General features: G+C 46.8%; 1 protein-coding gene across 1 annotated transcript; it reads left to right on the forward strand.

The window, feature by feature from the left end:
• The first annotated feature begins 18,129 nt into the window (after nt 1-18,129).
• Mc3r (melanocortin 3 receptor) lies at nt 18,130-20,752 on the forward strand. Its single transcript, NM_008561.3, has one exon. The coding sequence runs from the start codon at nt 18,498-18,500 to the stop codon at nt 19,467-19,469; it is 972 nt and encodes a 323-aa protein (NP_032587.1). The 5' UTR covers nt 18,130-18,497; the 3' UTR covers nt 19,470-20,752.
• Nucleotides 20,753-21,031: the final 279 nt, after the last annotated feature.

Consider the following 21,031-nt stretch of genomic DNA (forward strand, 5'->3'; position numbering starts at 1 on the left):
CCTTCTCCGCCCAACTCCCAAGCCCTCTCCCCACAGTGCCCTCACTAAGAAGACCCCTCCTCAGCCCCCAGGTGACAGAACTGGGCTGCAGAGACCACCTGAGGGTCTCCTACTCATGGGTTCACTTTCTGCTCCCCTCAAAAGTTCCTTTTGAACCAAGTCCATTCCAAGGTCTCTCCACACAGCTCAATAGGAAACACCAGTGGCTCTCATCCCTGAGTACAAATCTTCTCAGGGCCCATCTGACATATCTAGAGATAGTCTGGGTGTCACTGCAGGAGTGAGGGTGACCCTGACACTGTATGACACGATGCTGAACATCCTCAAATGTACAGAGCCACTGACCCCGTGCCACCTCCCACGTGTCTCGCAGGTATGGATTCCAGCTGGCAAGTATGCATCTGTATTTAACTCGTGTGTTCTATTTCTGAACTTCATTTCATCCTGCATCGGAAGTTAAATCCCCACGAGCCAGCACTTCCTAGAGGGTTTCTGGAAGCTTCCACAGCACAGAGCGTCTAGATAGGAAACATCAGGACTAGATGTCATCACCTACCGAAATCACCCAATGTAACTTTCCATTCAAGCTGTGCCCTCCCTGGCTTCCAACATTACCTTGGCTTGTAAGAAATGTCAGATCTGAACCACAGAGGGTCTGCTGCTCAGTCCTTCTGGGCTCACAATTCCAACGCCCTTAACCCTGCTGAGATCAGAGGGATATCTGACATATGTGGAAAGGCCCAGTGGATCTGCTTCTACTCCTATGCACTGCAGGGCCTAGGCTTTGCAGACAGTAGGGAGAAAGGTCTCCCTCCAGCCTTGCCTGGCCAGTGTCAACTTTTTACATTTAAATGTTGTTGTGAGCATACATTAATTGATGTAATAGTTCATTTATGGGACATTTTTATAGGTGCACAATATATTTCTATCGCATCCCCCATTACTCTCTGTCTTAGTCAGGGTTTCTATTCCTGCACAAAACATCATGACTAAGAAGCAAGGTGGGGAGGAAAGGGTTTATTCAGCTTACACTTCCATACTGCTGTTCATCACCAAGGAAGTCAGGACTGGAACTCAAGCAGGTCAGGAATCAAGAGCTGACGCAGAGGCCATGGAGGGATGTTCCTTACTGGCTTGCTTCCCCTAGCTTGTTCAGCTTGCTTTCTTATAGAACCTAGGACCACCTCAGGACCAGCTCAGAGATGGCACCACCCACAATGAGTCCTATCTCGCTTGGTCACCAATTGAGAAAATGCCTTCCAGCTGGATCTCATGGAGGCATTTCCTCAAGGGAGGCTCCTTTTGATAACTCCAGCCTGTGTCAAGTTGACACAAAAAACCAACAATGTCCCAGCCAATATACCCTCTCCTGTGAGACCCATCCCCAGGCTCCCATTAGTTCTCTTCCTCTTTCCCAACTTTGATGTCATTGTTTTGGGTATGTGGCTTTCAGTTTCAGTGAGATTGGCCTCTGTGACATCTGTCTCCTCTCTCTCCTCCCTTCTTGGAGTCAGCTTGGTGGTAGGGGGGACAACAATGGGGTTAGCATGTTTATTGGATACAGGTTTAGTCACTGGAACCAAAGACCCAAAATAACAACAGCACCCAGAGAAGAGACGTTTCATTAACTCTATGCTAACCCGCAAGCAGGCAGCTCCAGGCTGGTCTGGAAGCTCCTAACATCAGTGCCATGGTCATGCTCTTGTGGCTCTGGCTTGTTGCCCTGCCAACCCCAAGTCACTGTCTCCAGTCTGTGGTCCACGGTGTCTCATGAAGGCGCTCCTTTCACTTTCCCAGCCACCAGGAAGGAGGGAAATGGGTCCAGCATGGAAGCCAGTTCCTTACCTCCACCCTCAGGCCATTGGTTAGAATGGAAGGAAGGGGCCAGCTACAGTGTTCACTGTCTGTGAAGAGCTGGCCAGGGGGCCTGAGTACCATCCTTCGGGTTGTCACTGCTATGATTGTCTCCCAGTGACAGTGTGGCTTTCTCTGTTCAATATAAGCAAAGGTAGGTACAGGGTGGCTTACGGCACTTAATGACACAGCCCTCAGCCTGCGACTGAGGTCTTTGAAATCAGCTTGGGATAAAGCAGATACATTCCAGTTTGGACAAAATCACGTTTGATGAGAGCTTCCATATAGTCCTCCTCATTCCGATGGGCCAGTAAGTCCCTGTATCCGTTATTTCTCTTGTTACTATAACAAAATATCTGACAAATAAAATTTACAAGAGGAATGAACAGTTTACTCTGGCTCGGTGTGTGGCTCCGATCTATCATGTGGGGAAAGTCACAGTAACAGGAACAGGAGGTTTCTGGGCACAGTGCATCGTGTTCCTCTGTTTATTCAGTTCAGGCCCCCAGACCATGAGATGGAGCTGCCAACATTAAGGGGGCCTTCCCACCTCAGTTAAACCTCTCTGGAAACATCCTCACACACACACACACACACACACACACACACACACACACAAAGTTTTGCCTCCTGCCTCCTGTCCCCCAACCCCTGACCCCTACCTCTTGCCACATTGATAAGATTAACAATCACAGAATCCAAGAAAGGGCCTCCTGCGCACTCCCAGCTGTGTCTGCTTCCGTCTCCCTTCACGCTGAGGCTTCTTCCTTCCGTCTCCCTTCACGCTGAGGCTGGCTTCCATGCAGTGTGCCTGGGATTTTCTGGAACACTGGGGAAGAGTTTAAGCAGTATGCACACTTGGAGTGTCGGGGAAGGTGGGAAATACAGAAGCCATTACATTCTCAGAATCTTCTGCCATGCTGACCGCGCCAAGCCATGCCTCTTCTCTTCCAATCAACTGTGGGTCCTTTGGTTGGTTGGTTGGTTGGGTTTTTGTTGTTGTTGTTGTTGTTGTTGTTGTTTTCGAGACAGGGTTTCTCTGTGTAGCCCTGGCTGTCCTGGAACTCACTTTGTAGACCAGGCTGGCCTCAAACTCAGAAATCCGCCTGCCTCTGCCTCCCAAGTGCTGGGATTAAAGGCATGCACCACCACCGCCCAGCAACTGTGGGTTCTTGAGGCTATCAACTGAGTTTCTTGTTTGACCCACAGCCACTCTGGCCTGAGGCTAGCTCCATTCCAGGATGTTGGAAAATTGTTTAAAAAAAAAAAAAAAACCACTATGCTGTTTGTGTTTCACTATCAGGTGAATTTGCACAACTTGTGATGCCCTTTCTGGGCAAAGCTAAGATTCTCCCCATTGTCTGTCCTTTCCAAAGGACTTTGTTGAGCAATATCTGCAAACATCTCCAAAGTCTGCTTCAAGAAGGCTTCGTGGCAGGAAACCTCTCTCCACTACAGAAATCAGGACAGGGGCTGCCTTCTCCCCTGCCGTCTCCTCTGCTCAGCATTCGTGAGGAGGATGTTTTGCAGAGGCAGATAGTAGCTTTTGAAAACTAGAATTGTTCTGGATGTGGGGTAAAAAATGCAAAGGCATGAGGTAGTTCTGTGGTTGTGACTCCCAGCCTAGAGCCCAGGTCTGACAGTGCCAAGTGTGGTCTGTGGCTGCAGACATCGTGGGTCTCATCAGTTAATGGGACAGAATAAAATAAAGCACAGAACTGAGGTATGCAACAGCATGCCTTTAATAAAGTGCTTCTGGAAGCTTCCACACAAAATGTCTCTCCCAAGTCTAGAGAAATTCCTCACAAAGGTGAAGGAGCTTGTGGCAAAGCATAACAAACTGCGTGTGAATCTTGAAACCCGAATAATAGGAGATAACAGATTCTTGCTGGCTATCCTTTGACCTCCACGTATGAACCACAGCACCAACCCCCATTGCCCCACACATATAAAATTAATAAAGGTAATAAAAGGATTTATACCCCCACCCTGTGAGCTGGAATTTAGCTACAGAGACATATCTAGCTTGCATGTAGGCTGAGAGCCTGGACATTCGCTGTGGGGAGCCACATGTATCTTGCTGTTGTCCTGAAATGATAACTTTAACACTGAGAACAGCAGATTAAAAGCATTCACCACTGTACGTTGGTTTGATCTTAGAGTGTCGCTGACAAAGTATTTGATGAATTAAATCTGTCATCCTGTTCCCTTCGTTGTGAGCATGGTTTAAAATTTAAAGGCCACTCTTCACATTCTCCCTTCCCAGGTGTAAGGACTTGTGAGGGATGGTGTCACTGAGCAGCCTCTCCAGCAGTCACAGCCTCTTGATGTTCCTCACAGCTGGGAGGCCTCTCTGGTTCTTGGAGCCTCTCCTGCGGCTCTTCAATTTGCAGAGAGTGAGAAATTGTGGCCAGGAAAGCAGGAGATCAGAAGGACTTTCAAAGCCAGCAGATGCATAAGGAAAGACTCGTGGCAGACTGATGCTTCCTTGGAAAGCAAGAGCCCTGCATCTCGGAGCCCCTTCAAAGGGACTGGGTTCGCTCTCCTTGGGTTTTAATGACAGCAAATCCCATGTTTAAGGACTGTTTGATCCAGGAGGAAGAGAGCCAGCAATCACCACCAGGGCATCTAGCGGCGCAGGCCTGTCGAAGGTATCCCTAGGTGTTTCTGGATCACGCTAACCCACCCACCTCCCAACTGAGAAACAGTCAGGATCCAAAAATTAACTCTTTATTTACTGCCAGGTTGCTCAGCCTCAACAATATTGATGTTTGAGGCTAATTCCCGCTGAAGAAGTCTGACATGCTCAAAGAAGTCTGTAGTAAGCTCAATAGTAGCCCTGGACTTGCTAGGTACCTGTAGCCAACCCCTAGACCCTACACCCACGTGACCCTGTGGGGGGAGGGGTGGAAAACCTCTGGGTCTGAACTGTTGGCTCTGACCTTCATTGATTTGTTTGTTTGTTTGTTTGTTTGTTTGTTTTAGTCTCATTATTTAGCCCTGGCTGTCCTGAAACTCACGGAGATCCACCTGCCTCTGCCTCCCCAAGTGTTGGGATTAAAGGTGTGTGCTCCTATATGTCAGGTCTTCTCTGAATTTCTAATTAAAGATTGTCATGGTTGAATACTTAGGCATTTGGGCAGTTTCTGCCCCACTGGTGGCTCTGCCTTGGGAGATCGTGGCACCTTGTGGGGCCCAGAAAGCCCAGCTGAAATGGCAATAGCCCGGGCTTGTGAGAGAGCGAGCCAGTACTCAAAAACAAGATGGGAGCACAGAGAGATGTCTCTAAAATTGAGAGAACACATTGCTCTTGCAGAGGACTCCAGTGCCAGCAGATGGAGGCCATCCTCAGGACTCACACAGGTCCACATGCACTAAATATGTCCTCTGTACTGCCAAGGCCCAAAATCCATTGCAACCCCCTGTCTACAGTTCATCTCCTCACACATCACCCTAAGTGCAGAGGGCTTCAGAGGGGACCCCAGGACAGCCACCACGGCAATGCCAGCGTAGTCTCCTATGAAGACCAGAGCTACAAAAGCACACACTACCACGCCTGCTCTCTATCTTGCCGGTGCACCAACCCCACCATTCTGTCAAGACTTCCAGAGCACCCCGCCCCTCGCCCCCAGAGGACTCACGCCTGGGAAACTTATAATTCTGCAAAATGTGTAGGCAACTTCCAGGCAAATTGGAGTCTATTGTCGCTGGCCAAATGCTTATTTCTTTTCTTCTTCTTTAAAAGGAATGAATTTTCATAAAAGCCTTGACTTTAGAAATAAAAATAAAATAAGAAAGAAATGAGAGACTCATCCCCAGTGCAGAACGGGTGTGTTACAGTGTCCGCTCCTGCGCAGACCTACCTCTTCCTGCCCTGGGGAGAGAGTCTCCAGAGGGGAAACGCTTGCCTCACCTGTCCTTGGAGTTTTTAATTCCCTTCCAGCCCACTCGGCTTTACACGATGTCAATATCTATTTGTGTCAACAAATGTTCCTTCGAATTATGAATACAGTCAAATTAGAAAGCCTTCATTGTCATATCTGTGAGGCTCTGAAGGACAGGCACAGGGTGGTAATTTTTATATCTCAGTCAGCGCATACTCCCTCTTTCTATTCACGGACTCTTTCCACAGAGCAAAAGTAAACACAGCCCAACATCCAAATCAATCCCTTTTGTGTCAAAGCATGGGTCTTTATAGCATCTCTCATGTACTAGCACGCCTATCTTGTCTGTTTTTCCCCACATGGATGACAGTTCTTCACTCTTCCAAGCATAGAGCATTCAAGGATTCATGTTCCACCGTGAAGATGGCTCTATACTGCATTGTAGTCAAATAATATGCTTACTGGGCACATGCTAAGTCTGATTCGGGTGCTCTGTACTGCTCTCTGGAGAAGGTGAGAAACGTATATATAGTGAGAGGGGTTGATTCTGCACTACTTTCCTGTACATGAGCCTTCCCAGGGCTCCCTGCTGCTTTCCTCCCAGCATTCCATCTTTGCAGCCAGGCTGTGAGTTCCATGAAGACAGGATCAGGTCTTGTTCATCTTGAGTCCCCAGGGCCTGGCTTGGCACCTAAAACATAGAATCCACTCCACCACTGTCTAGTTGGTGGGCACGTGCAAAAATGTCTTTACCTTTAATTTTCTATCTAATAGAGAGAGTGACACCATGCCATCATAGAGTGTGTGTTCAGTAGGTGACAGCCTAGGGGTTAAAATAAAAACTCTCAGTGGCTTAGACTAATTGGAAGAACATTTCTCATTCAACACAACACTCTCGAGCAGTCAAGGCTGTTGCACAGCTTGTCCTGGGGAGTCTATGTTCATTCAACCCATACAGAGAGGACACGGATAAACAATCAAACAAACAGAAAAGGCAGAACTCCATCCAAGCCCAGCTCAATGAACCCGTGAGTTTATCAGGATTCCCTACAGGAAAGTGGATGGCTCAAGCAGCCACCTCACCAAAAGTCCCAGCTTATCGTAAGAGACAGTCTACCAATGCTGTATAACTGCAGTCCCCTGCACAGCTGCAGGCAGCTCTACCAAAGAGTCTACTCTCCCTCCACCCCTTTGGCTGCTTAAATAACTTCAGGGCTGGCAGAGGGAGGCTCGTCCTGAGTTTCTTGTGAGGTTCTTGCAACCCCCACCCCCTTCCCTCCAAAAAGGAATGTTTCCACCCATAGGAAATGGCTGAAGGCTACACAATGAAAATCAGTGACATCATTTGGCCAACTACAGTGTGTGGCTTCCATTGGTGGGCAACCTTTCTCTCAGCCGACAGGAAAGTGAATATGGCAAGAGAGAAGGTGATTGTTCTGCTGAAATGAACAAGGCAGAAATGGTAGCCTTACATCTGCTCCCAACCATGAGTCACATGGCTACCTAGCTGCAAGGGAGGCTGGAAAATTTTAGTGACTAGACAGCTGTGAATCCCATTCAAATATTATTGGAATTTTTTTTTTTACTATAGTAATAACAGATATTTGTAGACAGTAGTTGACATACGGTATAAGGATTTAGGCCAAGTGTACATGTATTACAAATTTTCTAAAAAATAACTTAAAGATAGATTTTTTGTTTTCCTCTATTATTGAACCTCTTTGTTGCAGAATGACTAACCCTAACTTGCAAATCCTCCCAAGTACAACCATCTTAACACCTCCTCCTGACTATAATCATCTTAACACAGCCTTCAGGGTTTGACCATGGCGAATTTGCCCTGGTTGGGTACAATCATGTCTCTAACACTATTCCGGGAATTATAGTACATCTTTTAATGTCTGGAGAAGCAGTGTAAGACTGGGGCTGAAGTCCGGCTTGTGGCCGATCTGAGGTTGCCATTTCTGCCTGACTGATCTTTGGCCAATCTCATATTCGACCCATGTGTCCACAGTCACATGCAGGATGGCAGTGGGAACATCTCCAGTTTGCATTGTCACTTCAACTCCTGACATCTCTTAGCTGTGAGTAGCTCACATGAGGCCTGACACACAATGGATCCTCAATTTAGCTCACTGTCCCTTTTGTCCATTCATGTCCAGATATTAAGCACTGGCCTGGGGTCCTCAGTGCCTTCTATCTGCTTCTACTTCAATAAACAGGACCAGAGATCCAGGGGTTAACCATTAGCACACTCCTCCATGGAGACTGCTATTGTCCTCCTGGTGGGGGGTCTCTGTGGTTCTGATTATAATCTCTTAGCAAGTGTCAGGCCCATGATGGCCCAGTTTTCCTTGACAATGGCCTAATCTTGGATCCGACAGGTGTTTGGAATGAAGGGTCTGGAACTGGAGCCAATGTATAACAAGTTCTTTGATTTCCTCTGGGCACAGGATATCTCGATGAGCAGCGAGCCCTATTAATCTGGTCTCTTCAGGATTCGAGCGTAGAAACAGCACACATTAGAAAGAAAAGCAACTGTTAATGAGAGCTTTATGAAAAACACCATTAGCAGCATCTACTCCACAAGCACCCAGTGCCTGCTGAGCAAGGGTTCAGAGCTGGTTACTCATTCGTTGTCTGCAGAGGAAAACAGGAAGGAGGGCTTCAGCTGCCCTCTCAACATCAAGCCATTCCTTTCTTACCCTTTATGTCTCAATGCCTCTCTCCTCCTACCTCCATCTTAATTATGAATACAAGAAAAGGGGAAAAAACAAGATTTGAGGGGGAGGAAGAAGGATCTCGCTTTTGCAGGCATAGGAAGGACTCTGCTCTCAGTGCACTGATTACACTCAGGATGGTGGAGAGGGCCTCCACTTTCACAATCAACAACTCCTTTCTACTACCCACATATTAATTTATTCATCAATTGCAAATGTCAGCCAAGCAATTCAAACCCTCTGAAAGGAACAATAGTGAGTGCACGTATGTGTGTGTGTGTGTGTGTGTGTGTGTGTGTGTGTGTGTGCGCGCACGCGCTCGTGTGCATGAGTGTGTGTGTGTGTGGCAGTATCAGTGTGTGTGTGTGTGGCAAAGCACACGGGCAAAGGTGTGAGGACAGCTTTAGAGAGTCTATTCTCTGTTTCTTCTTGTTGAGGCAGGCTTCCTTGTGTCTGCCATGTCACTGAGTATTCCAGGCTAGCTGGCCTGAGGGCTGCTGACTGATTTTCTATGTCTTCCTGTCTCATCTCACCTCAGCTGTGCTGGGACTACAGATGTGTGCCACCTCATCTGGCTCTGTGATGTGGATTCCTGAGCCTAACTCAGGCTGTCAGGGTTCATGCTTTCACTGCTTCTTAGCATTCATATTCTCTCTCTCTCTCTCTCTCTCTCTCTCTCTCTCTCTCTCTCTCTCACACACACACACACACACACACACACACAGACACACACACACACACAGACACACACACACACAGACACACACACACACACACAGACACACACACACACACACACACACACACACACACACACACACACATTAATGAGATAGGAGATACAGCTACAGCTAGACTGCCGGAAAAAAAAAGAAACTGGCTGCATGCAAAATACTAAAAATCCAGTCTTCACATCCTGCTTAAATACCAATTGAAAATAGATCAAAGACCCAACCCTTACGCTCCGAAACCACTAGAAATAAATGTGAGCTAAATACCTTAAGACATTAGTAGAGATGGTAACTTTGTTTTGTTTTGTTTTGTTTTTGTGGTTCTGACCCCAAAGTACAGGAAACCAAAGCAAAGGTCAACGAACAGAATTAGATCAAACTTAAAAGTGTCTGCACAGTGAAAGAAAGAGTCAACGGAGCAAAGAGACAACCTATGCAAAGGCTGGCCATTCTTTACCCCAAAACAAAGACCTCATAAAGCAAGAAAAAAGGCACTTTGTAAACAGAGACACTTTTTGAAGGAACAAAATGCACATACCAAAACAAAGTGGGAAATGCAGGTACAGGGCAGTGCTCCGGGGCACGCAGAGACCGGAGGCCAGCATGCTCCACTCGCTCCATCAGCTTGCTTTATTGACATTTGGGTCTACTCCAGACTGGAAGCTGATTGGGGCTCGAGTGGGAGAGGGGGCAGGTTTCTCACCATCTCTGAGCTGAAACTGAGGTCCTCAGGCAGGAGCTGGAGAAACATCAAATGGGTTGTGGGGGCACCTAAGTTCCCACTTATTAATGTACCTCTAGATAAACCAAATCTTCCTATTTTCCCTCTGGGGCACTTCCCATCTACCGGCTCCACAAAAAAGGAATGAGAGCCAGAGATGATAAGTGTCCTACACGCTATCCTAGCTTGCTTTTTGTTGCAATAACCCACATACCTAGTGCCAATATTAGTCCTAGTTAGGTTTGTTACTATGATAAGACATGGACCGAAAACAACTTGGGGGTAGGGTTCATTGGGTGTACAGGTCCACCATTAAAGGAGCCCAGAGAGGGAACTCAAGACAGAAACTGAAGCAGAGACCATAGAGGAAAACTGCTTACTAGCTTGCTCCCCACAGCTTACCCAGCCGGCCCAGCTTGCTTTTGAAATACAACACAGGACCTGGGGGTGGCACTTTCCATAGTAGTATGAAACCTTTCACATTGATAATTAATCAAGAAAATGCCCCCACCACCACCACACAGAGACTTTATCCACTGGCTAAATGATGGAAGCATTTTTTTTTCCTACTGAGACTCCCTCTTCCCAAATGACTTGTGTCAAGTTGACCAGACAGACAGACAGACAGAGGAAAGAAGAGAGAAAAAAATTTAAAAAGAAACAATGAAACAATGGAAGAAACAAAGAAACAATGGGAAAAAACAAAGAAAGAAACAAAGAAACAATGGAAGAAACAAAGAAAGAAACAAAGAGAAAGAAAGACCAAGCAGGTAACAAATCAGAGTTATGTTTAAAATCGAGCATGTGATTAGCGGGCTAAGAAAATAATGGCAAGACAATAAAAGCACCAGAAACTGGAGGGAGATCTCTAGGCTTCAAGTAAAGGCAAAGGAAGCAAGCAGTAGATGGTAGCAGGAAGCTAACCAATGGGGGCTGTCCAGCAAGAGTTGCTGAAATCCACTGGGAGCTGTCCAGCAAGGAGCTGCTGAAATCGCCGGAGGAACAAGAAGGTGGACACCTGCCTGTCAGGAAAAGTTCAGATCCACATAAAATCTAGTGACCTGTTCCAACACTAGCCAACGCTACCTCTTGCAATGACACTTGACTTCTAACTATACTACATTCATGCTATTTGAAAGCTACCTTTTCTGTATCCATTCCTCTGTTGAGGAGCATCTGTGTTCTTTCCAGCTTCTGGCTATTATAAATAAGGCTGCTATGAACATAGTGGAGCATGTGTCATTCTTACCGGTTGGGACATCTTCTGGATATATGCCCAGGAGAGGTATTGTGGGATCCTCCGGTAGTACTATGTCCAATTTTCTGAGGAACCGCCAGACTGATTTCCAGAGTGGTTGTACAAGCTTGCAATTCCACCAACCATGAGGAGTGTTCCTCATTCTCCACATCCTCGCCAGCATCTGCTGTCACCTGAATTTTTTATCTTAGCCATTCTGACTGGTGTGAGGTGGAATCTCAGGGTTGTTTTGATTTGCATCCCTGATGATTAAGGATGTTGAACATTTTTCAGGTACTTCTCAGCCATTCGGTATTCCTCAAGTGAGAATTCTTTGTTTAGCTCTGAGCCCCATTTTTTAATGGGGTTATTTGATTTTCTGGTGTCCACCTTCTTGAGTTCTTTTTATATATTGCATATTAGTCCCCTATCTGATTTAGGATAGGTAAAGATCCTTTCCCAATCTGTTGGTGGCCTTTTTGTCTTATTGACAGTGTCTTTTGCCTTGCAGAAGCTTTGCAATTTTATGAGGTCCCATTTGTCGATTCTCGATCTTACAGCACAAGCCATGGCTGTTCTATTCAGGAATTTTTCCCCTGTACCCATATCTTTGAGGCTTTTCCCTACTTTCTCCTCTATAAGTTTCAGTGTCTCTGGTTTTATGTGGAGTTCCTTAATCCACTTAGATTTGACCTTAGTACAGGGAGATAGGAATGGATCAATTCACATTCTTCTACATGATAACCCCAGTTGTGCCAGCACCATTTGTTGAAAATGCTGTCTTTTTTCCACTGGATGATTTTTGCTCCCTTGTCAAAGATCAAGTGACCATAGGTGTGTGGGTTCATTTCTGGGTCTTCAATTCTATTCCATTGGTCTACTTGTCTGTCGCTATACCAGTACCATGCAGTTTTTATCACAATTGCTCTGTAGTACAGCTTTAGGTCAGGCATGATGATTCCACTGGAGGTTTTTTTATCCTTGAGCAGAGTTTTTGCTATCCTAGGTTTTTTGTTATTCCAGATGAATTTGTAGATTGCCCTTTCTAAAAAGAATGAATTTATGAAATTCCTAGGCAAATGGATGGACCTGGAGGGCATCATCCTGAGTGAGGTAACCCAATCACAAAAGAACTCACACAACATGTACTCACTGATAAGTGGATATTAGCCCAGAAACTTAGGATACCCAAGATATAAGATACAATTTGCTAAACACATGAAACTCAAGAAGATTGAAGACCAAAGTGTGGACACTTTGCCCCTTCTTAGAATTGGGAACAAAACACCCATGGAAGGAGTTACAGAGACAAAGTTTGGAGCTGAGACAAAAGGATGGACCATCTAGAGACTGCCATATCCGGGATCCATCCCATAATCAGCTTCCAAACGCTGACACCATTGCATACACTAGCAAGATTTTGCTGAAAGGACCCAGATATAGCGGTCTTTTGTGAGACTATGCCGGGGCCTAGCAAACACAGAAGTGGATGCTCACAGTCAGCTATTGGATCAATCACAGGGCCAATGGAGGAGCTAGAGAAAGTAACCACGGAGCTAAAGGGATCTGCAACCCTAAAGGTGGAACAACAATATGAACTAACCAGTACCCCCTGGAGCTTGTGTCTCGAGCTGCATATGTATCAGAAGATGGCCTAGTCAGCCATCAATGGAAAGAGAGGCCCATTGGTCGTGCAAACTTTATATGCCTCAGTACAGGGGAACGCCAGGGCCAAGAAGTGGGAGTGGGTGGGGGAGCGTGTGGGGGACTTTTGGGATAGCATTGGAAATGTAAATGAAATAAATACCTAATTAAAAAAATCTTTGCCAAAAAAAAGAAAGCTACTTTTTTAACATAAAATACTGGATCATAAAGTCTGTTTGTTTTAGTCATACAATCCAGTGAATTTTAATGGATTTTTTTAGTACTTCTATAATAGCTAATGATATTGAGTGCTTGTTGATGGTGAAGTATCTAACCAAATAAATCCCTTGGTACTTATTTTAATATATTTTAATCAGTGCATAAATACTTGGACATATTTATGGGATTAGATATGATATGATATGATATGATATGATATGATATGATATGATGCATAATAATCAGATGAAGATAATTTACTGGCTGTTTTTAATTTGGTTTTCTGGTTGGATTATACACATTTTTTTGCATCTCCTAAAACACCCACTTAGCAGGCTGTCTCTTCTCCAATGCCTTCCTCCAATCCTGTGGGTTGTTTCCTTGCTTTCTTGGTAGTTTTTAAAATCCAAAATTTTTCATTTTGATGAAGTCCAACTCACGTATTGTTTTTTTTTTCTTTTGTGTGCTTTTGAGAATAAAAAAAGGTGTGATGAGCTCTGCTGGCCTGGTTTTGGAGATTTTGTGGTACAGAGGCTAAGCTGGCATGTGAAAGTTGAGGGGAAAAATGTTTTTCAGTTGATATTTAAGCTAGTTCTTGAAAGATAACAGGAATATGCCAGCTCCATGACTGTAGATGCTTTTTTGAGTACAAAGAACATCTGGGTAGACTTTCTACTAATCCGCTCTAAATGTTTAGGATGGCTATTGACCACAGATTCAAAACAGGAATTCCCACGTGTGCTGGTACCAGATGGCAAACACGGGCAGACACTGTCATATCTTCCAATTATTAAGATAAAGTCAATTTACTTATAGAAGGTTCCACTGAAATGAAAAATTACATCTGTGTGGTTGTCTCAAAAACCAGGGGAGAGGTGGTGTTCAGAGGCCAACTAGGTGATCCTTAGCAGTTGGAGTATAGACACAGTTTTAGGACTAAATCCCCAGCCAGCAGCTACGACAAGCCAAGCTCCAACGCTCAATCCAATACTCTAATTAAAGAGCCAACATGTAAAGATGGAGAGATGGTTCCGTCAGCAAAGTGCTTATTGCAAAGCCCGAAGATTGCTTCTGAACTCTCCTGTAAACACACAAAGAATCTGGGTGTGTTTATTATGGGAATCCCAGTGCTTTGCAGACAGAGGCAAGAGGATCCAATCTCTGGGGGGTCGGGGGAGAGGCGTGTCAATGATTAGTTAGCCTAGTGTAACCAACAAGCTCTGAGGTCAGTGAGAGACCCTGCCTCAAAAGCAAGGTGGAGAACACTTAAGAAATACTGAAGATTAGCCTCAGGCCCCCACATACACACATGCAAGCATTTTGCAACTACATACCCATATATGTGTGCATACACAAACACAGGCTCACATAAAATATAAAATAGGCATGTAACAGTGAAAGACATAGAGAAGAGATTTAATCCATGTTACAGCAAGTCTATCTCTTGAGCACTGAGCTGAGCTTTAAGCTAAATGAAAGCTAAAGGTAGACATGCTTATGTAGTCCTGGCCAAGGTACCATCTTGCCCGTCACTGATCTATTGTTGTCTCAGCTGTGGGGTGGTGTTATCCCCAGAGGTCACTAGTGTACAAGATGGTGAGGTCAGAAACTCACCCTCAGGGACAGTTGCCCCCATCTGGAGGGACTGGGTCTGTGGATCTACGTGCCTTCACTCATTAAAGTGAAGAGTCGTCCGAGGTAGACGCTGGTTTGGGACAATAGTCCATTCTGTCATCAGCCCTAAAGAGGGATACTAAGTTTGGTTAGGTAGGCAGACACAGATGAGGGCAGAAGTCCCTGGTCTTCACCGATCTTTTAGTTACCTGGTGGGCCCAAGTGAGGATTCTAAGCTAGGGTGCTTTGTCGTTGTTTGTTTGTTTGTTTGTCTGTTTGTTTGTGGCTTTAAAAAACAAAGGCAAAAGCCGTTTTAAAGTGCTATCACATAAAGATGCATGTTGGAAGCATCAAGTCTCCATGTCCTCTTCCAGAAGATGGAAACCAGGACGTCTTCCCAGGCCAAGTACAGAACAGGAAAAACCTCGTGGGTATCAAACGCCCCTGCCTTGCGACCCAGCTTTACCCACGACACTAGAGCCCTCAAACACACAGACCCAAGTGGTATGAGTACAGCTCTGGGTACAACCCTGATGATAAGAAGTCGAAGGAAGTTAAAGATCGTTTTCCTGCACCCAGGCGGCTTAGAATCAGGAAATTACATTAAAGGGCTGACAATCGGTGAAGTAGTATTTCACACCCCTCGGCTCACTGGCTGAGATTCCCATCCCCCGGATCAGTCTTGTTTTAGCAGAGGCTGACAGCTTGTGGATCTGTTTACAAACACTAAGAAGGTGGTGAGAGAATGCTCACATTTTCTGCAGAGCCTGCCAGCTCTTTAACTCCCTGAAATCCAACAGGGGAAACAGAATCCCAAACCCACCCTGAGCTGCAGATCCCCGCCTCCCCGGTGATTTGTCATCCAGTCACATTTACTTTTACATGAACTCATATCCACATCCTCTACCCAGTTTTCTCAGCCAGCCGTTCTCTGTTTTCTATCAGCGTGGGAAGGAGGGTACTTGTGTCTGTGAGGGGAAGTTGAGATCCATCCTGGCTTGTCTTCTGCCTGTTCAACAATCATCTATGTAGTAAACTTGACGCTGCCCATTTAAAATAATTTCCTCAGCTGGGAGATTTTATGGATATCCTAAATTTTCTTCTACACGAATTGAAAAGTTTGTTTGGGCCACAGTTGGCTGTTGCTAGGGGTAACCAGTGAGTAGTCAGTTAAAGAATGTCAGGTGATCGATACCCGTCTCTCCTGGCTGCCCATTACTGTGAGTCCAGAGGGAGGAAAGCATCCAGGAAACTTCAATACTTAAGTTCTGGTTATCAAATTACTATAGTTTTGAAAATTGTCACAGGCCAACCAAAATGGCATAGCCCTGGCTCCTACTGCTCCAGGTGACTCTGATGCAGAGGTCCAGTGGGGTCCTCATGCCCACCTGCCCCAGATGTTTATTCCCTCCAGACTTCAAGCATGGTAGGGCCTCTGCCCAGGGCCCTCCTCTACCTCAACCCTCCCAGAGACAGCTCTTCCCTTGGTCCCGCCCACATCCTTCAGCCCCAACCTTCACCCCACCAACTCACACACTGGATATCACCTCTTCATAAAAGTCCAAACCTACATCTATATCGCAGTCTAGGACGGGTCCTTGGCAAAGAACACCTCCCCTTTGCCCCCATGATCTCCTGATTTGTGTCCATCACCCTGAGCTATACTGTAGTGTACAGGCTCAGTTGGTCAGGCTACGTGTGGCAGGGTCTGCAAAGTATAGCTCCCATCTAAAAAGAGAAGTTGTGTTGCAAGTGAAAAGCTAGCAAAGAGCATGGAATCATGCACAGAAAAGCCAGGAAACTGGAAGGTTCATCTGTCTAGCAGCTTCATTGACGTCCAGGGTTTGGTTTGGAGCACTGGGGATCAAACTCATGCTCCTTACTTATTAGACACGTGCTCTACCACTGGGCTACATCCCAGCCCTCTTCATGTTTTTAATCTTGAGGCAGGGTCTCACTAAGTTGCCCAGTTTAGCTTTGAATTCACTCTGTAGCTCAAGCAGGACCTGGACTCAAAACTCTCCTACCTCAGCATCTTGAAGTCAGAAGAAAGCACAGCTCCCACCTCAAAGGGAGCCAGAGGTTGTTTATTTTGGAAGCAAGTATGAGTGGCTACGCCTGGTACATATATATGGCTTCAGCTCATCTCCAAATCAGGTTGCAGTATGGGAATGTTTTCATGTGGTTTTATAAATACAAAACAAAAGAAAGTAATAAATCATGGTATCTTTCAAGTATATTAGTGGGCATAGCATGTAGGCAGGTTACAGCAAAGCTGGGGACTTCTTGCTCTGGGTTTCTGATGCTGTGTCGTGAGGTGGGGTGGGTGGGAATTGGTGATCTGCAAATTTATTACATTCCCAAAGGTCTCCCGTAGTAGGTGATACCCACAATATAATATTACATCACACACAGGATGGCTATTATATGGTCTAAATATAGCCAAAGATAGCTGGGAGATGTGGCTCGGTTGGTAGAGTGCCTACCTAGCATGCATGTAGCCTTGGGTTCAATCCCCAGCACCTCAGAAGCCAGGCGGGGTGATGTGCCTGCAATCCCTGCAGTCGGCACACAAAGGCAGGAGGATCAGAAGTTTAACCTTATCCTTGGCTTCATAGTGAGTTCAAAGCCAGCCTGGCATAGGTGATACCCTGTCTGCAGAAAATAAAATAGCCCAAGATAGTTTGGCCATGAATCTGTCACATCCCAACTTGACACAAACAGGAAACTTCTGCTCAGACCAGCCTACATCTCTACCAGGTCCAGATGCTGATGTAATTTAGAAAGTAGCAATGACCACCTCAGCCTCCAGAAATCATGCCCTGACCAATCAAGAGCCATCAACATTGGAGCCAAACACTCTCCTCCCATAGCAAAAAAGGTTGAGACTCCCCGAAGGGCCAGGAGCAGTTGACATACTTTAATAATAAACTATTTTTAAATGAAGGCATGCATATTGTGTCTTAGACTTATTAAATTGCACGTTTAATGAACTATTAGTGCAGGTTTCATTTTTATGTGTTCTTGGAAATAAACAAAAATTGGTGTAATTCTCGTGACTGTGTTACTTGCTTCTCTATGGAGTTCCTGGGTGACAGCTGCAATATTGTCAATGTGTGAGCACAATTCTCTGATTTCTCTTCCTCCATCCTAGACGCTGGTTGGCGGTGGCGGGGGTCGGGGGAAGGGCTGGGCCAGCGCTTCTCTTGTTTCCTTCTGTATTTCTTACACCCAGTGCAGACCTGACCCATACCAACCCACAAACGGCCAGCAGCAGAATGAATGCTGATCTCTCTTTACCGGGCAGGTCCGAACTACTCCTACACGAGCGCAGGTGAGCAGTCCGGACTGCAGGGGGCGCCAATCTGCTTCCTCATCTCCCCGGTGGAACCCGGAGCCCCGACCTGCTGTCAGTCAGACAGTGCCAGCTGCTCAGTGGTCATTTTGCTGCACTGGAGATGAAGTAGGAGTTCCGATGCATAAAACCCGAGTGCTCTCTCTTCTCACATCTAGCGTCAAGTCCCACAACCCCTGGCTCGCTAGAAGTAGAGCTGTAACTGTAGCAACGGGTGTCGGGTGGGGATGAGAGAAGACTGGAGAGAGAGGGTCAGAGCTAGAGGGGATGAGGCAGGCTGATCAGACTCTGCACTGATTGCTGGAGACCGCAAAGGAAAGTTCTTTCTATGTCTCCAAGCCCCACTCCCTCTCTATCTATCTATCTATCTATCTATCTATCTATCTCTCCCTCTCTGGAGAAACTAAAGTCTAGACTGGACAGCATCCACAAGAGAAGCACCTAGAAGGAGAATTTTCCCCAGCAGCTTGCTCAGGACCCTGCAGGAGCCGCAGCTGGGACTGGACCTGCTGTTAACCATGAACTCTTCCTGCTGCCTGTCTTCTGTTTCTCCGATGCTGCCTAACCTCTCTGAGCACCCTGCAGCCCCTCCTGCCAGCAACCGGAGCGGCAGTGGGTTCTGTGAGCAGGTCTTCATCAAGCCGGAGGTCTTCCTGGCTCTGGGCATCGTCAGTCTGATGGAAAACATCCTGGTGATCCTGGCTGTGGTCAGGAATGGCAACCTGCACTCTCCCATGTACTTCTTCCTGTGCAGCCTGGCTGCAGCCGACATGCTGGTGAGCCTGTCCAACTCCCTGGAGACCATCATGATCGCCGTGATCAACAGCGACTCCCTGACCTTGGAGGACCAGTTTATCCAGCACATGGATAATATCTTCGACTCTATGATTTGCATCTCCCTGGTGGCCTCCATCTGCAACCTCCTGGCCATTGCCATCGACAGGTACGTCACCATCTTCTATGCCCTTCGGTACCACAGCATCATGACAGTGAGGAAAGCCCTCACCTTGATCGGGGTCATCTGGGTCTGCTGCGGCATCTGCGGCGTGATGTTCATCATCTACTCCGAGAGCAAGATGGTCATCGTGTGTCTCATCACCATGTTCTTCGCCATGGTGCTCCTCATGGGCACCCTATATATCCACATGTTCCTCTTCGCCAGGCTCCACGTCCAGCGCATCGCAGTGCTGCCCCCTGCTGGCGTGGTGGCCCCACAGCAGCACTCCTGCATGAAGGGGGCTGTCACCATCACTATCCTGCTGGGTGTTTTCATCTTCTGCTGGGCGCCTTTCTTCCTCCACCTGGTCCTCATCATCACCTGCCCCACCAATCCCTACTGCATCTGCTACACGGCCCATTTCAACACCTACCTGGTTCTCATCATGTGCAACTCCGTCATCGACCCCCTCATCTACGCCTTCCGCAGCCTGGAGCTGCGCAACACGTTCAAGGAGATTCTCTGCGGCTGCAACAGCATGAACTTGGGCTAGGATGCCCGTGGAGGTGTTCCACATCCAGCCAAGAGACAAAAACAACGCTCAGACGGGACGTAAAAGGGTGTTAGGAGCTGGAACTGTGCTTGGCTTCGTCTGTAAGCTCGTGGCCCTTTGCAGACGGGACACGGCGTAGGATGGGCTGTCTGTGAGGATCTGTGTGTGGGTAAGTCAGTTTGATCTAGCACATAGCCTGGAAGAATCAGGCAAAGCAGCCCTGAGTGTCATCTGTGTTCATTGCTAGGCACCCAGGGTTTGTGGCCCCTGCCTGCTTATTGGCTTTGTACCAGTAACTGTGCTTCAAGCCAACCAGACCGGAGGGCTCTCGTGAGCAGAAAGAGTGCTTAGACTTCCGGCAAGCATCCTGGCTCACAGCGGCCACCTCCTGACCACTACCGGGAGAGCTTTGCACATATTCTGTGGGAGATTGAGTGAAGCCCTGAAAACAATGTGATATTTGCTGCTCCCTTCCAGAACTTACATCTGTGCCAGCCTCCCCGAACCCCTGCACAGAGACATGACCCCCTTCTCCCTGTGCCGTTGTCATGGTTGTTATTATTGTTGGAGTTTTGTTCGTTAAAATCTAAGCTTCAAACCTAATACATCAAAGCGCTCTAGTCAGTGAGAGGTCCTAGGATCCTGGCCACTGCAAGGTAGATGTTACTCTTTAAAGAACAAAGCAAGCAAGCAAACAAACAAACAAAACGATGGTCTTCTACTGTTTCGTCTCTGCCTTTCAAACGCGAAGAAAGTGCAGGCAGGAAGGTGTGCGTTTCACTAGAAACTGCCTTGCTGCCGTTGGTGATCATTTGAGCAGCTGGGTCTGCCTCCTTGTTCTCTCCTTACTTACTCCCAAGCTCCTTTCCGGCTCCTGGTAAGTGCGTTGTCTATCAAATGGTTATTTTAACATCATTTATAAGAGAGGCTGTCTTGGCTGTTGCTTCTTTTGCTAGATGCCGTGTTAAAGTCAAATGACCCTGTCGGCAACTTCTGTAACCCTGTCAAGTAAAGCAGTCACTCCCACCACTGCGGGGCAAGAAGATGCACATACAGGCTTGCTGTATAACACCGCTGTGTGCTGCTGGCAACAGCCAGATCCCTTCTTGCCCTAGACAACTTCAGCTCGTGATATCTCCCTCGGTCTGTGTTCTCCTGCTCTTGAATACATGAGGTGGAGGGACCGTGCTTGAGTTTCTCCTGCTAGCATGATACAGACATCATTTCTCTCTTGCTTTAATCGTGATGCTTGGGAGATAATAAAGGCTTTGGTTTCAGTGACCATAAAACACGTGTGAGATTGTGGTGCGCCCCCGGAGTCACCCTGTGCATCCCACAAACAGACACAGCACAGGATCCATGCAGATGGTATTAAAAGAGTGTTGAGGGCAGGGGAGGTGGGTCGGTGGTTAAGAGCGTTGGCTGATCTTGGCAGAAGGCTGGGGTTCCATTCCCAGAGCCCACATCGTGGCTCAGAACCATTTGTAACTCTAGTTCCAGGTCTGACGTTCGTTTCTGGCCTCTGAGGGCACTGCATGCACGTGGTGCACAGACATCCATTC

This window comes from Mus musculus, chromosome 2, assembly GCF_000001635.26.
Source record: "Mus musculus strain C57BL/6J chromosome 2, GRCm38.p6 C57BL/6J".
NCBI lineage: Eukaryota > Metazoa > Chordata > Mammalia > Rodentia > Muridae > Mus > Mus musculus.

Coding starts and splice junctions, on each gene's coding strand:
- Mc3r (NM_008561.3), top strand. CDS start 18,498: ATGAACTCTTCCTGCTGCCTGTCTTCTGTTTCTCCGATGCTGCCTAAC.